General features: G+C 29.7%; 1 protein-coding gene across 1 annotated transcript; it reads left to right on the top strand.

Moving 5' to 3' along the window:
* Window positions 1-2750: 2750 nt before the first annotated feature.
* Window positions 2751-6326, top strand: LOC101491672 (DNA repair RAD52-like protein 1, mitochondrial). Its single transcript, XM_004497846.4, has 4 exons — window positions 2751-3187; window positions 3272-3309; window positions 3398-3492; window positions 5843-6326. Exons 1-4 carry the CDS (start codon window positions 2910-2912, stop codon window positions 5984-5986), a joined length of 555 nt encoding a protein of 184 aa, XP_004497903.1. The 5' UTR covers window positions 2751-2909; the 3' UTR covers window positions 5987-6326.
* Window positions 6327-18259: the final 11933 nt, after the last annotated feature.

The raw sequence follows: 18259 nt of genomic DNA on the forward strand, positions 1-18259 counted from the left end.
AACAATTAAACAAATAGGTCAACATATAGATAACATACAAATTTACATCAATAATTGTACAAGGTATGTTAAAATGGAAAAAATAAAAACAACGAAAGTACAAATTTAGCATGATAAACTAATAATAATAATAATAACAATAATAACAATAATAACAATAATAATAATAATAATAATAACAATAATAACAACAACAATAATAATAATAATAATAATAATAATATTAATAATAATAATAATAAGCAATAATAATAATAATAATAATAATAATAATAATAATAATAATAATAATAACAATAATAACAATAATAACAATAATAATAATAATAATAATAACAATAATAACAACAACAATAATAATAATAATAATAATAATAATATTAATAATAATAATAATAAGCAATAATAATAATAATAATAATAATAATAATAATAATAATACTAATAATAACAATAATAATAAGCAATCTAAACAATATGTATTGAACTCCAAATAAACAATCACTAACTTATATAGGTAGATCATGTGCAACTATGAACACAAACATCATTTTTTCTTTTGTGGGTTGTCAAAAATAATTCATTGGAGAGTAAATTTCTTTGAAGATTATTGCTCTACAAATAAAATCAAGATTATTGGACCGCAAATAAAATCCAGATCATATAAAAATATAAAGACAATTCATAATCCGTCAAATTAACTTAAGATCACAAGTAGATATCATAAAATTCAACTCTATTAATCTTAGGTAAATATTAGATAATACACTCTATATATACAAGTATTAAAATACCAAGAAAATAAGTGTGAATTTAATTTAAACGAGCTCAAGTGCAACATCAATATAAACCTTGTAGCATGAGGTGTGGACTTCTTGCTGAAGTTCGATTGGTCTTATTTTGATTGGAGATTGACTAGAATGATATACGTTCCCAACATGCTTAAAGACCAATCCAAGCTTCTTCACATTTCCAACTAGATTGGACATCTCTTCCTCACCTTTGTAAGCATATCCAATAGTCTTTTACTGTGTTTTTACTCAAAAATGTGTTTGACGATATCATTATTGTGAGGATCTTAGGACATTTTCTCCTACAAATAATAAAAAACATATATGTACTAACTACTATCAGCAAAACATATAATGCAATTCTCCCCACTCTTCTGTTGCAATAAAAACAATGAAGTGAACATATAATTAGATTCAATCGCTTACCCCAATTTTTTAAACCAATCTTTTCTAATATATCTGTGGTTTCACTCCAACTAAGGATATGCTCACAAAATTATTTTTTATGACATACCTAATGGTCTCTGCAACTGTGTTGCTAAGACTGAATTTTCAAAATATTGAAAGAAATAAAATATTAAGTAAATAAAATATGTGTCTGCAGTTATGGTTCTTGTATAATTCATGGCCTTTTGATGATTGATGTTGAAGAAAATAAGTGAACGTTGTGTTGTAACTTACCCTTTATCGTAAAGTCATATAATGATCTTCCCATTAGCATATCTCACTGACACAAGATGATGAACATTCATTTGACCCACATCTTCATCATCTTGGTTGTGGTCCCCATTTTCCTCCCTATTCTCATCATGGGAAGTTTGTTGCACATCTTTCTATATTAGAGCCTCATGTGGGACATGTTGTGAAAAGACACACATGGTCTGAAGACTTATCCTTCTCTATTAGAGTCATAACATCTTTGTTTTCCCCTTAGTTGGATGGGTCTTTCCTTTATCACTACCAACTTTGTTAGTCATCTGTTGTCATAAAGTAAAAAGGGTAAATAAAAAATGTCACTTAAGAAACAATAAATTTATGACTTGGCAACTTGTAAACTACTCATCACCTTCCATACATCTTGCCATGTGTAAATGTAAAGTCGGTCGTCTTTCTCATTCTTATTTTTTGTAAACCTTCGTTTACTTCTTCTGAAATAACAATCAAATGGCAAGAACTGACAATAGCAATCGAAACAATAATTCTTCCCATCATATTTCAAGGTGAAAGCTTTTGTGTCTTCCATACTATAAGGATATGCCTACTTACCTTGTGTTCCCCAACCAAATAATACACAATAGGTTGGAAAATAATTAATTATCCACATTAAACAGGCTTTCATGATGAAATTTTGTTTTGTGGATATATCATAGATCAAAATGTCTTTAGACCATGATCGTTGCAAATAGTCAATCAATGTACTTTTCCATACCAGTCTTATGAGGAATGAACCTATGAGAATGACATATTTTGCACTCAGATAACTTGTTATCATCTTTGTAATATAACATACAACATTCTTACAACAATCAATCTTATCAACCTTCAGTCCTAACTTCAACACGAATTGTATTACTTGGTAATAGTTATCAGACAACAATTTTTGCACTGGACATACACTTTTAAGGATTTGTAAAACAAAATCTATATCTTTTTGTTGAAGATGCACTTGAAGAAATGGTCTCTATAAGGATTTGGACGTACACTTTTAAGGATTCATGGGTCTCTACAAATATATATTTTTGGAAGACCATTGCTTGAAATTTTTTTTTAAAGAGACTAAAAATAAAATATTGTATATTTATAGAGACTAAACAAATATTTACTTCATATTTAAAATAAAAAGCAAGTTTTGGAGCAACCAGGTAAACATAAATCAAGTTTCGGGTGATCTTCTTTTCTCCTCCATGTTTTCTAAAAAAACCTCAATTTTTATTTAAATTAACATATGTTTGAACATATAGGGAGGCGGGAGAAGAAACCACGGTAAATAGGGTGTGAATAGTATTACCCATAAAAAAAGTGAACCCATTAGGTTATGAAGCTATTTAAGCCCAGTTCACATCACAATAGAAATTCGAAAGACCGTTTGTTTTTTTGTGTAGTTTGACTACTGAAGAAATGGCATCATCATCACTGTCTTCTTCCTTGAAATTGAATCACTTAAGCAGAACAGTGTGTTATTTAAATCAAAATCGGTGTTACTCAAAGTTGAAAAATGCATCATCATCATCAGCAGCAGCAGCAGCAGAGTTCGATAAAGTTGTAGACGATGTACCAACTTCAGGAATCTGTAGACCTCTTTCGGAAATACTGAAAGAGCTGAACAAGAAAGTACCCGATTCTCTCGTTAAAACTCGCATTGAAAAGGATGGATTTCCCATTAGATACATTCCCTGGTAGGTACACTCCTTAACCCTAACCCCAGTAAACTAAACTTTATTATCACTTTCTTCATATTATTATTATTATTACTGTTGCAGGCATACTGTGAACCGTGTTTTGAACTTACACGCTCCTGGTATATATACACCTACTCATACCCCTTTTAATTTATGCTCTTTTGTTTTATTTATTTATTAATTAATTAGTTAATTTATTTATGGTAGAGTGGTCTGGTGAGGTTCGGAATATCACCTATTCTGCTGATGCCAAGACTGTTTCTGTTGTTTACCGAGTTACTCTTTATGGTACCGATGCTGAGGTAGTTACATGTCTCTTCTCTTTACTTTTATCTATCTATCTATCTACTTTTATTCTAAGAGAAAAGCTTTCTGTTAATTTACTTAGCTGTATTTTATACTCTAAATATAAGTTAAAAGGGTATTTGAAAAAGTTGATGTATTTGGTTTTAGATTAAGATTAGTTTCAAATACTATTTTTGCTTATCTTTCATTCCAGAGTAGTACTTCTGTTTTCCGTCATCTTTTTTTATACATTTGCAACTATGAAGCATAGGAAACACCGGACATGATATGTACACTGACATATAAACTAGTAATAATAGTTTAAGAAAATCAAATTGTTTGGATATAACTAGATGTGTCAACGTTGTATGGGTCGATACTGAACATGTTTTCAATTGAAATTGTCGGTGTTAGTGCTACATAGTATACAATGTTGTATGAGATCTTTACTGATAATTATTATTGTTAAACACTACATTTTTTAGAATCTCATAGTGGACGATGACATGATATCTTTTTATTTTTATTTCACGCCCTCTAATATTTATTTTTTCATCTCACGGATTTGGTGTTTTATTACATTCTAGTAAAAAATAGTTGACCAATTCTCATTTCTAGTGCTCTAATGGTGCTAATAGGTTATTCATGAATCATCTGTCTAAAACGGCAGGGATGTGCTTGTGTTATTTACTGGTGCTTAGATGGAATGGTTTGTTAGTTAGGGAGTTAGCTAGAAAGTAATGCATTATATATCTCATAAATAGGATAAAAAGAATAAAGAAGAGGGTTGTCTTTGATTTTTTTATAGGCAAATGTTAGTAATTAGTAATTAGTAGGGGAAAGGGAAATGTTAGTAGTAGGGATTAAACCCTGGACTTCCTGCATATGTCTCTAGCCAAACCAGTGTCTGTATGGATTGACTTATATAAGCACTTGTAAAACTGATTGGAAGAGTTTATGAAAACAGTTTATAACATGTCCATAAGCTGTTTCAGCTTATTTCCATAACCTTTCCATGATAGCTTGTAAAAATAGCTTATAACTTGTATGAAAATAGTTTGACTTTATTTTTTGTTATAAAATATAACTTATACATAAGCACTATAATAAGCAATTATGTCATAATTGCTTAATTGTGTTGTTTGTCGAAACATAGTCTAAGTTGTTATTGATAGTAATTGTGATATTGACGTTGTTAGGAATGTGATATCTATAGCCATGTTGAACAAATATAGTATTTTTATTGGGGTGCTTTGTCGGCATTTGAATAATTTTCATTTTATTGACGTATAAGTTTTCTTGAAAATTTCAAATGTAATTTTCTATCAATAAGTACTATTTTCTAATATATCTTGAACAAGTATTTATTATCTTGATTATAAATTTCAAATTAGTTGTCATAGCTCATCGGGTTATTTGGTTACATATTTCTAGGTTTGTATATTAGGAGGAGAATTATAACTTGGGTGCTTCCTTTCTTGATAGGAAAATCAAAAGTTGACTTACTGTTTTATTAGGCTTAGCAGATAGAAGCTACCAATGTGGTTTTGGATCTGCAGAAGCTTCTGCCTATAATCTTTCTTCTTGATATGATGATTTACTGTTTCCTCTACCATTGCACGTCCAAACATACACTAATAAATTACTCGACGTTTTAAGTGATTGAAACTTGATGATGAATCTTTAAACTTGATTTAATAAATTAGATAGCTTACCTAACACTCACATCAAATCTTTTATTTTCAAAAGTATCACTTATTGAATGGCAGCTATGGCAGAAAACGATGTTAGGATTTCAACAATCTACCACAGCCATTTTGCACTTGATGGCGGCCATGGAGGAAAAAACTAAGGGATTGGCCTTTTCGACATGGACCGCCATCTGCCATAGACAACACTGATCAGTATAATGATTCTCACATTTTACAGCCTTTTGATGGCTTTAAGCTTTGCCTGGTATTGTCTTGATTCAAATGAAAATTAGCTATCTATCTAATATCTTCCATCCTCAAAACACACAGTGGCAATGCCTTCATGAGCCATCAGTACGCAGGACCAATCTATCTTTCATTCATTTATAAATTATGTACAACTCAATTTCCTCATCATGCATATAAGTCAGCTGAATGACTTTTGAGGAACCAAATATTTACTCGTTTGGGTTGATGAATACTTACACGACAGTAAACTGCTGAAAAAATTAATCAATGTCAAGAAAGTGAATCAACAATCAGAACTCACAATCAAAGAATCTTGAGCTAGCTCTGTTCATAAAGTGTAGATGACATATATAGTTTTGAAACATGTGAAAGTATTTGACTCACTGGGTGAAGAATTGTTCAGCATTCTTGTCATTTATTTGTGTAGATATTTAGAGAGTCAACTGGTACTGCTTCAGTAGATGATACAAGTTATGGAGATCCGGTACAGAAGGCAGAAGCAATGGCGTTTCGAAGAGCTTGTGCACGCTTTGGACTAGGGCTTCACCTTTATCATGAAGAATCCTCATAATCAAGCGGTTCTGCTTCTCAGGTTAATTGCCATTGTTTCTTTATGGCGTTTAGCCTATGATGATTATGTTTGAAATTTAGATCATATGGTTGGTTATTACTTGAAGGGAAGCATCTTGTTATGTTTTCCATATATGTTTTATCTTTTAGAGATTTTTATGTATGTAGTTCCCAAGACATTATGGGATAGTTTGATCAATGTAGTGGCTGACTGCTGTCTAGTAGGAAAGATTTTGGTTGTTGTAGTTATCTGATTGTATGGTTTGATTATATTCTGTCGAGGGGATAATTGATGCACTGATGTACTTTTGATGTAACACAGTAAAATTTACTTTTGATCATATTAATTTATTAATGGTTTAAATGCATTTTTAGCTCAAGTTTTTCAATTGTGCAATTTTGTCCCTTACTTTTTTTTGAGCAATATTGGTTCCCATATTTATTTTTTAGTCCCCCACTCATATATGGTTGGATTTAGTTGAAGTTCATGATAGTATCATACACCCTTCATATCTAATCATTTCTCCCCTTCATCTCTTCCTTTTCCATTTCTCGTCTTGACCCAACTCCTTCATCTTCACCAACATCTCCTCTTCCTTGGTCTCCATCAACTCTTCCATCTAACCTGAGAGAAAAGCTAGAAACTCAACCTCAGCCTGCAAAAACTCAATAACATTTAAGGATCATGAACAAGAATAACCAAAAGAAAAAAATATTGAAAACTTCATCTTCGTCTATGGATTATTTGGTCTTTCACCCAATGGATGATTTGGTCATCGACCTCATATTTCTGCCGCCAACAACTATATTCATTTTAATTTCTCTTCAACAGTTTCAAAATCAAGGTGACCAACAAGCAACATTATAGTATTGTTCTAAGCAAAAAGGTCTTGACATTTAATGTAATAAGCAGCAAGCTCATAAACTTTCATAGGACTCTCGTAGGCTTGTTGGCGGTGATTGGAATGTCCAAGATACTCACCGCTGCGATAGAGTTTTCAAGATGGGAAGATGTTTTACGGAAAGCGGCAACATGGATGATTGTGAAGACATGTTTCATGAGAACGTTTGCACGACAATTTAGGATTAAGGAAAGAGCTTTGTCAAGTACCTGTTTGGTTTCTTCGATGATCCATTTAGTTGGATGTTCGTAGAGATTGGAGTAGGCTCTCGCTACTTGTCCAACAAGAGTGGTGAGTTTCTCTGTTTTGGAGTTGAGGTCAGCACATTCTTGCTTGAAGAAAAGAGTGATAGTGGAAGTGGTACTACGGTTACTAGGTTGGGTGGGGTGGGGTGGGGTGGGAGGATGAAATGCAGAGGAAATTTGTGAATGAATAAATTGAGGGAGAGAATCTTCGTTTATTTGTGTCCACCAGGTAGTGATGGAGGAGTTGGATTGAGCTGGGAATTGGAAAGGGGAAGAAATTATCAGACGTGAAAGGTGTATGTCTTCAAATAAATCCAACCATGTGTGAGGGGGCTAAAAAAAAAAGGGTTAAATGTGGAGGGTTAAAATTGCTCCTAAAAAATTAAATTAGAAGGACCAAAATCGCATAATTGATAAATTTGAAGTACTAAAAGTGCATTTAATCCTTTATTAATTACCACTAACACATTTTATTCTTAACTGTTAAGTGTTAACTTTCGCCATATAAAGTAGATCTTACCATTATATTTGTTGTTGTTTTATATGTTTTGACTTATTAGTCTAGACAAATTCTAATATGAATCATAGTCTACTATGAATTACTATTTGAAAAATGTTAAAAACTTTGACAACAACATATGTTGTCTCTTAGAAGTAGATGTTAATAGTTATTTTTATTTCTATGAATGAAATAATGACTTAAATGATACCAACTGATAAAAATAAAGGAAAACAAATATATATCTCATATTGAATCGATATTAATTAGATCGTCATCTAATCTATAAAGACAATGAAAGTCATGCTTCAATCTCCATAAAATTTCCATCATTATTACTATATACTTTAATTTTTTAAGAATTGCCTTTAATAGTCATGCTTAAGACATTATAAACACTCTTTTACACAAATTTATAACTTTTCAACAAAACATGTATGAAATGTGAATTTTTAAACATATGATGCTTAAAAATTCATATTTAATTAATCTATTATTAAAAAATTCTATATTTTTTTGGGTGATATTCATTAAATTCTAGTTCGACGGATAAATATCGATATTGTTAGGTTGAACGTCTTGTTCTAAATTTGAACTCGTGATTTTATAATTGTGTGAATTAATTATGATAGTATTGATATTTATCATCTCTTAAAAAAAAACACATGCATATAATTTTAGCATATTATTTTATGCATACAAACTCGAAAGAGTTATAATTTTGTTGTAGCTCTATATTTGTGTATCTTATAAGGCATTTGATATTAAAAAAAAAAAAAAAACCTTCAAGGTATTTGATTAATTAGCATGCCTTTGGTTTTGGATTAAATGAATGATGTGCAATTTATTTAATTTATAAAAAAAAATATTCATTCATTCTAATTGATAGAATATATTGAAGAAAAAATAATTTCAAAGTTGCTAAAAATTAAAAAAAAAAAAAAATGACTATGCAAACAAACTCGTAGTATTCAAGTTAATAAAATATAGCAGAAAAATTCCTACAAATGTTTAGACTAATCAAAATAACCAGAATACTCATGCCTTCAAATATGTAGTGTTGACGACCAAATTACTAACATACTTTGCAATGAATCGAACTGATCTGTCAATTTGAACCATAAACACCGCACAAAATAGGGAACCATAAAAAGTTACACGAAGACAACAAACAAAACAAAAACGTACGCCGACAACAAATTCATAAAAAAATGCAAGAAAAAACCAAAAATATGTAAATATCACTTATTTAGATAAAAAGATGAAGAAAAACAATGGAGAGGGATAATTTTGAGTAAAAAATAGCTCCAAATCATATCTCTTTAGTGAATGAAAAACAAAAGAAAAGCAAACTAACAAAGATACATAGGAGAGCGACAAATGTGTTAGGGTTACCGTTCTTTAGAACAAAGTGTTTTATTGCAATGAATGATGTGTAATTGTAGTAACAAAATGTGAGATTTTTGAAGTGAATTTTTAAAGTGAAAAGAAGATAAAATGGTAGTCATATAGAGTTCATTTATGATTATAATTAAAACAAACTTCATTATCTATTTAATTATTTTAATAAATATAAACAATTATTCCACTTCAAAAGAGTTAAATATCTTTTTGTTATTAAATAAATTTAATACAAATTTTAGGAAACAAAAATATTTTCAAAGAAAGTAAACTATACTAAGGAACATGTATCTTTCCAAATTCCAATTTTCATTTTTTTAGGTTAAAATGTCCTTTTGTACCCAAGTTTCGTAATCTACAATTTTGACTTCTTGTTTGAGAATTACAATTTTAACCCTTTGACTTCAAGGAAAAAATTGACATACTTTTTGTATAGTTCTTAACATAAAACACATTTTTTTTGTAGTTATAAAAAATTTGTAAAACTTTAAATTTGATAAAATCTTATAGTTATAAAAAATTTGAAAAAACTATGAATTTGATAAAATCATGACTGATTAAGTTAAAAATCATATTAAAAGTACTTAAGAAAATGTACCTAAATTTTGTCCAAACTTTATATTATTATTATTATTATTATTATTATTATTATTATTATTATTATTATTATTATTATTATTATTATATTTTCATGATGACGTAAACTTATTTTTAATAAAATTACCAATCAATTTTTTTTAATAAAATTCTCTATTCATTTTTGTTTAAAAATTGTGAACTCATTTTTTATAATTATTGTCAGCTTTTTTAAATTTCCAACTCTGATTATTGTAATTTATTATACTTTGTTTTTTTTTCTTTAAAGGTGTATAAAAAATCATAATAGTTTTAAAAAAAGTAACATTGTACTTTTGACGGTCCTATTTTATTTTTTATTTACTTTAATTAATAATAAAAGTTAGCAATGTTTTTAAAAATAATTAAGAAATGAGCATGGATTTTATTTTATTTTTATAAATTGAGTTAGTCTTTTTATTCTTTCAAATAAGTCCACATAATCGTAAAAATAAAATAAAATTTACGTTAGCGTTGATAAGTCAAATTTAATGAGGTCATTTATTTACGAAATAGTTAAAACTAAAGAGAGTAGAATTACAATTTTTAAATTAAAAAGGCCAAAATTTGAAACTTGAGACAAAAAAGGAAATTTAGTTTTTTTGTTATATAAAAAATGTACCTTTCCATTTCTTCATTCTGCCAAGTGACATTCCAACAACTTGACTTTCAACATTCAAACACGCTGTGTTTGTCCTATTCTATAAATGTTAATTTCATGTTATTCTTGTTCGATGATTGGGAGATTCTTAGATTCCATGTTATTGTGTTTGGTTGTCTTAGCTGTGTTCAGAAGATAAACAAAAAGTTGGGAAAAAGGTCACCTCTCATATTTGTTCTTTCTTGAAGCATAGACACATCGCTATGGATAAGGAGTTAGCCACTTTGAGAATGGAATACGTATCTACTCTCTTTGACAACTACTTAACAAAATATAAAGGGGCAAAAATACTGCTTGTCAATTTCAACCCAATTTTGAAATTTATGGTTTCAATTGAAATTGAAGAGTGGGTCACATGTTCTTAAATTGATTTCTTTTTTATTAGGAAATCATACATGAAGAATTGAATGGACAACAAAGTCATACCTGATGAAAGTTTAACACCAAGCTTAGAGTGTTGTCTTGGTTATGGAGAGGGCTAGAAATGAACCGAATCAATTTATAAATAATTTAAAACTCGATTTAATAATGAGTTCATTAAACTTGATTTATGAATCAAATGAGTTGAACTTAAGTTTATAAAAAGAAAAATAAAAAAAATTAAGCTCGTTAAATAAATGAGTTGAACTTGAGCTATGTATAGTTCGACTCGTTTGGTTCATGAACTGACTCGACAAATATATAAAATTGATTTTGTATAATTAAATTGGAGTTGTAAAAAAATTAATTTAGGTGTAAGTATTAAAAGGCTTGAAGATTATGTTGAACACATTGTATATGTCATTTTGATATGAAATAAAATTATTTGAAAAACTAATATTAAGATGTTTTTTATATCATTTAAAAGCTACTAAAAAGATATATAACTCTATTGTTTATAGGAAAACCAATATCGATCTCTAACATAGTATGAAAATCGTCAACAAATTTAAGGTGAGATATTATAATTCTTGCTCAAATCAACAACTTAAGGTGATAATATTTTAAGTTATAAATATTGTTTTGAGATAAAAATTTATCATTAAAAGTTAGAAACAATATATCTAATTCTTATTTATACCATGAAGGTAAATAAAATTGTTCTAATTGTTATATATTCTTTAAAGAAACTTTCTCCATCTTCAGTATTGGAGTCACTCATTGAAAAATATACTCCCTTATGGTCTCCTCCTATCCTTTATAAGGAATGCACCGCCAACACATGAGCCGATCAAGAGCAATTGAGCTTAATTTAAATTAATTAAACATGCTTTAGTTAATTTTTTTTATTAATATTTTAACTTAAAGTTTAAGGGATACATTTGTTCCTGTAAGTTTTTTTGTCTTTTGATTCATTTGATTCGAGTTGAACCGAATTGCTCCTGAACTTGAATCGAGTTGAGTTTGAGTTGAAAAATAATTTTGTGATATACTCGAATTGAATGTCAAACTAAACTCATTTTTATCGAGTCGAGCTGAACTCAAGTTCAACTTAACTCGACTCATTTCCAGCCCTAGGTATGGATGTAAATATTAAGAGGAAAGCGAAGAGAAAACAACCATAGTAGGATTCCAAGGATCAAGTGATGGCATTTGAAGGGTGAGAAACAAAGGATCTTCTAAAACAAGGTTTTAAAGGGAGGTTTCTTCAGAGCAAAAAGAAATCGAAAATGATATGTGGCACAAGATGGCAAAGGGGATTACAAAGATAGAAAAAGAAACATCGGGTGAATCAAGAGATTTTGGAACTCGGGGTATAGAATCTTGTTGGTGGTACGAAAATATGTTGGATAAAGTTAAGATGATAAGGTAATGCTTCAAAGCTAGGTCTAGATTTAAAAATGCTGAGAAGGAAAAAATATAAAAAGCTAAGAAAGATACCAAGAAGGAGGTGGATGAAGCAAGAGCTAAAGCTTTTGAGGGATTATACAAAGTCTTAGGTACCAAGGAGGGAGAAAAATCTGTATGTAGGTTGAAAAAAAGGAAGGAAACAAAAACAAGCGACTTAGACCAAGTGAAGTGTATCAATGATGAAGAATTGTGAAGTTTTGGTTCAAGGAAAATAAATAAAGGATTAATGGATGAAATATTTTCTCAAAATATTTAATGAAGCTTACAAGATTATACCAAGCTCTATTAGGCTAGACATTGGATTAAGGACCATCATTTTATCTTTTATCATATTATTCAAGAACGAGAGGTAAAATAAGCATTTAAAAAGATGGATAATGGAAAAGCAGTTGGGCAGACAACATAGTTATTGAGGTATGTAAAAGTCTTGGAGATATAGGTATTAGATGGCTTACAAAGTTTTTTAATGAGATTATGAAGTAAAATAAAATGTCAGATGAGTGGAGGAGAAACATCCTAATTCCACATTTTAAGAACAAGGGAGATATACAAAATTGTACAAATTATAGGGGATTAAACTTATGAGAAAGGGTGGTTGAGCGATGATTGAGCGGTGATTGAGCGATGATTAAGATTTTGTGGAAAGTCATAGAGAAGAAATGGGTTAGGATCACTTATATTCAAGATATCAAGAATATGTATAAGGGGATCTTGACTAGTCTGAGCATGCAAGGTGGTGCTACATAAGATTTTCCCATAAGAATATAACAACACCAAATATCAACTTTAAGCCTTTGTGTTTTAACAATTGAATATACTTAACACATCCAAGAGCCAACACCGAGAAGTATGTCTTTTGTAGATTATACATTACTACTTGAAGAGTCGAGGCATGAACTAAATGGGAGATTAGAGACTTTGAGACAAGCCTTATAAGTGTATGTCTTTTTCTTAACTGGAAGCAAGACATAATATATGGAATAAAAGTTTAGAAAAAGGCGCAACATCTCCAACTTGGAGGTGAAAGTTGAAGATCATACCATACCACAGGTACCACTCAAATTGAAGGGGAAGCTTTATCGCGCATTTGTAAGACCAACAATGTTGTATGGGGCACAATGTTGTGAGATAAAAAACCAACATGAAGATAAAATAAGTGTAGCACAGATGTGAATGTTACATTAGATTTGTGGAAAAACTAAACGAGATAAGATTGTGAATAACATTATTAGATAAAGAGTTGGGGTAACACCTATAGTAGAAAAGATAGTAGAAACTCAGTTTAGGTGATTTCGACATGTTGATAGGAGACCAATAGATTCAATAAAAAGGAGAGTAGATCAAATGTAGGATAGTTAAATCCCTAAAGGCACAACAAAACCTAGTAAAACTATAAGAAAAAAGTTTTAGGTAAGACCTAAAGATTAAATGAAAACTTAATGAAAACATAGAGAAGGCTCCTTATAGGTGGATTGTGACTTTTGGGCACTCATCCTCCTCGATTCCCTACCTCTACAATTTTTTTGTTTTATTGTTCCTACGATTCAATAAGATTATCAAAAAGATCACCAAAGGGTCTTTTAGGGGAAGCAAATATAGGCTCAACGACCTTGATGAAGTGGCAAGAATTAGTGGTAGGGGTTATTTGTGAGGTTTAAAAACCTCACAAAATTTGTTCTTCATCCCCCAACCTAAAATTTCATCGTATTTCTTTGACTTCAATGCGTGTGTCTGAAATATGTAAGGAAGTTCATCCCTAGATAATTGAGATTTCTTCATCGTTATCCATGTTTAGGACGACGAAATCAGATGAGAAAATAATTTTTTTCATCTTTTACCCGCACATCTTCCACCACACCTCTAGGTTAATTAGTATTCTTGCTAGCTAACTGCAAAGAAATGTTAGAGGCTTTTGGCTCTTGCATGCCAAGCTTTCGAAAAACAAATAAAGGCATCAAATTAATGGAATCTCCTAAATCACACAAGACCTTATCTTAAGAAAAAGAATCAATAGAACAAGGAATAGAAAAACTTCCTAGCTCATTGTGCTTTGGTGGAAGCTTCTTCTAGAGTATGACAGAGCACTTCTCGTTCAACCTCCCAATTTCAAACTCCTCCCATTTTTATTTATTTTGTCAATATCTCCTCAATAAATTTAGCATATTTTGGCATGTTAGATATTATCTCCACAAATGGGATATTGATTTGAAGCTTACTCAACATGTTGAGAAATTTGGGGAATTGTGGATCTTGTTGGCAATCCTTGAGTTTATCATTTCTTATAACGATTGAGTAATGTACTCTTGTTTGTGAGGGGATACACAAACTTTAGAGGGTTTCAATATTATTGTATTCAAATCTTGATCAAGCTTTAGAGGAAGAGAATTTGGTTAACATGGGTGCAAACAATTGGAGTAGAATTTAAAGAAACATTTTTATTATTCGATTGGTTTTAGGTGATGAAATCATATGTTATGAGAAAGCACCAAAGAATTTTGTAAGAGAAACTCAACAAAATATTTGCATTGATGTCACTGATCAATCACTTTTATTTGAAGATGGTGTTGAATCAACTTAAAATATAGAAGGGACAATGTAAAGATGAATTGTATTAATCATTCTTTCTATTTGGTAATAAGCATCACATTAACAAACGTTTTATTTCAAACTAAATAACATTTTTTAGTTTATAATATATTATTAATCATTTTTTCTAATTGTACCATCCAATTAATAATATATATATATATATATATATATATAAGCAAAGATTGATCATATCATACAAGGCTTGAAGATTATGTGTAAATGTGTCTATTGTTCATAGTGTTTATTAGTTAGATTCATCATTATGATTTCACACATCTAATATTTGCCAATTAAAACTGAAATCATAAAATAAATGTGTTAATCAATCAATTGGATAATCGATTTTCTAATTCATAGAACAAAGTTTTCACTGAGGTAATCGATTAGCAAATCAATTACTTAAATGTTTTTTTATCTGACCTGTGTTCTATGATTAAAAGAAATCGATTGGACAATCGATTGATATACTTTTCTTAAGTTACAAGCTTTGTACTAATCAATTGGTTAATCGATTTTCTAATTCATAGAACAAAGTTTTCACTAAGTTAATCGATTAGCAAATCGATTACTTAAATGTTTTTTTATCAGACATGTGTGCTATGATTAAAAGAAATCGATTGGACAATCGATTGATATACTTTTCTTAAGTTACAAGCTTTCTACTAATCAATTGGTTAATCGATTTTCTGATTCATAGAACAAAGTTTTCACTGAGTTAATCGATTAGCAAATCGATTACTTAAATGTTTTTATCAGACCTGTGTTCTATGATTAAAAGAAATCGATTGGATTATCGATTGCATGAATGAATTAGTTCATCATTTATCAGAAACATATTGCATAATCGATTGGCACATCGATTTAATTAAATACCTGAGTTACAGGGACAAATCAGTCGATTGGCAAATCGATTTGATTGAGTGTCTGAGTTAAAGGGACAAATTAGTCGATTGGCAAATCGATTTGGTTAAGTGTCTGAGTTACAGGGAGAAATTAGTCCATTGCCAAATCAATTATGTTAGTGAAAGTGAATCGACTGAGTAATCGATTGTTTGATCTCGTATTTTGAACAAAACAATTATAATCGATTTTTCAATCGACTCTGATATGAACTGAGTATCAGTTTCTGATATATGCATTAAAAACATCGATTAGCAAATCGATTAGTTCATCTATTTCAAGAATTTCAAGAAAAACAAGAAACGGGAAATCGATTAGGAAATCGATTGATCTGGTAATACGCATTAATAAAATCGATTGGGAAATCGATTTGTCTGAATTTTTTCTGAAACTATATAAACTGAATCAATCATAATTTTTATAACATATAGAAACAAATAGAAAGAACTGAAAGAATTTTCATTAGCTTTTCGAAAAATAAACTTTGAGAAAAATTATTGCAACTCACAAACATTATTGGCAAATACTTAGTGTGAGAATTCATTGTGATTGAATCAAGTGTTTTTAGTCTTTTTGAAAGAATCATCTTTGTAAAAGTAAGTGTGTGGAAATCCAGTATTGTGAAACTGGTGGTCATCTTTTAGAGTGTGTGTGATCATCTAAAAGAGATCTCAATCTGATCTTGCTAGAGATTGGTGATTAGTTCTTAAGTATAGATTGGTTGTTATTGTAGATTGATGTTGAGTTAGATGTATAGGCATTGAAGTGCTGGAAAGTCTGTAAACATACTCAAATCATTTCTAGTAAAAGCTGGAATCGGTAAGTGATTTCGGGACTGGATGTAGACTATCGAATTGATAGTCGAACCAGTATAAAAATCCATGGTGCACACTTCTCTATCTCTATACTCTTTATCTTGATAATACATGTGTTCTTGAATCTCAGTTTTGAATAAATTTTGAATCTATTATTGTTAAATTGGAATTAATATTAAACAAGTTGGTTTTAATATTAAGTTCATCACTTAGGAAGGAATTGGATAATCTAGTTAACAATATTGTGTACAACTTCCTAAGGATAGAGGTCATTCCACCAACAAGAAATACATCAATAGTCAATAAAAATAATGTGATATAATTAATATTCTTAAACCCTAAATCCTAAAGGAAATAAAATCAAACGTAGGGCTATTTCTGACCTCCTCTATGATGCAGGGCAAATAGTTAACAAGAATTAGGTCATTAGATATAATGGAGTTTGCTCGAAGGTTGTCTTCAACTTCCAACTTTCACAAATAACAGTCTTTGGCAAACCCTAAACTCGAGTTGATCGCCATATCCTTAGCCACTGCCACATCCAAGCATAGTCTCCACCATGTAGTAGACGTTGTGAACAGTCTTCCATGCATATATATTGATAGAATAATATAATATACAAAATAAATACATGATAAAGTAGTGGAGACTTACTCTATATATAGAATAAATGGAGACCTATATTATTCATGTAAAATATTTTACACATTCGTTCCATCTGATCCATTCATCTTTATTTAATAATTATTTATTAAAAATAATTACCCAAAATATTGATTTTCATTTTATAAATAATAAATATTAGGCACAATTGCTCATGCGGTACTTTAACTTACTTTCAGATAACACTTCAGTCCTTTATTTATTTATTCATTTTCCAATTTAGTTCTTTATTTAATTTTATTACAAAAATTCAAAAATATAAAGAATGAAAATATGAGTTTATTTGAAGATTTGAGTTATAAATTTGATGAAATTTGCATTATATATTAAACGTGATAATTAATTTTATGAGTTTTGTTTAAAAATTTTGATAAATTTTTGTAAGAAAAAGATAACATTTTAAAATATAAAAGATCAAATTGTTTACTTAAAATTAAATAAAGGACCAAATCGAAAAAAAAAAACAAAGACCAATAATTAAAGTATTATCTAAAAAGTTAAGGAACTACATGAATAATTATGCATAAATATTAAAATGAGTATAAAGAACGACAATTCCTTACACATAGCAACACAAAATCAAGAAATATATAGGAAAGTAGCACTAATTTAAGTTATCAACAAAACCCATCGTGCAAAGCAACAATGCCAAACCAAATTGCTAATTAAGCCATCCCTTATTGGGCCTAATTGAATAATAATAGATTTGAGATATTGTTACTCTTCTTTTCTCAACCGCACCATTCCCTTAAAACTAAAATAAATTAAGTTAGTGTAAGGGTACTATAAAAACGACCCTTGGCGTTTCCACGGGTCATTTTATGTTTTCAGATATTCCAAACTGCATCAATTAATCTATATATTGATTCCATCCATTTCATCTATGCCATGTGACACAAACACAACACTTGTCCCCTTCTCGTTTTTCAACACTTCTTAACTTGGAAAAGAATAAAAATCGGATACGTGAATTTCTGTCGTGGATAAATGTTAGAAACCACGCAATTATAAAGTTCGAAAATAAATCTCATATTGAAAATGAGCTTAAGAGTATGTTTTCTTAAAATTCATATTGGTAAAAGATAAAGAAATAAATACAATGAATTATCTATATGTAGAAAAGTTAACTAACATAAAACAACTAACAATATTTC

The sequence above is a fragment of the Cicer arietinum genome, chromosome 4 (genome assembly GCF_000331145.2).
Source record: "Cicer arietinum cultivar CDC Frontier isolate Library 1 chromosome 4, Cicar.CDCFrontier_v2.0, whole genome shotgun sequence".
In the NCBI taxonomy this organism is placed as follows: domain Eukaryota; kingdom Viridiplantae; phylum Streptophyta; class Magnoliopsida; order Fabales; family Fabaceae; genus Cicer; species Cicer arietinum.

Coding starts and splice junctions, on each gene's coding strand:
- LOC101491672 (XM_004497846.4), top strand. CDS start 2,910: ATGGCATCATCATCACTGTCTTCTTCCTTGAAATTGAATCACTTAAGC. Junction 3,188..3,271: donor CCCATTAGATACATTCCCTG/GTAGGTACACTC, acceptor TTACTGTTGCAG/GCATACTGTGAACCGTGTTT. Junction 3,310..3,397: donor TTTGAACTTACACGCTCCTG/GTATATATACAC, acceptor TATTTATGGTAG/AGTGGTCTGGTGAGGTTCGG.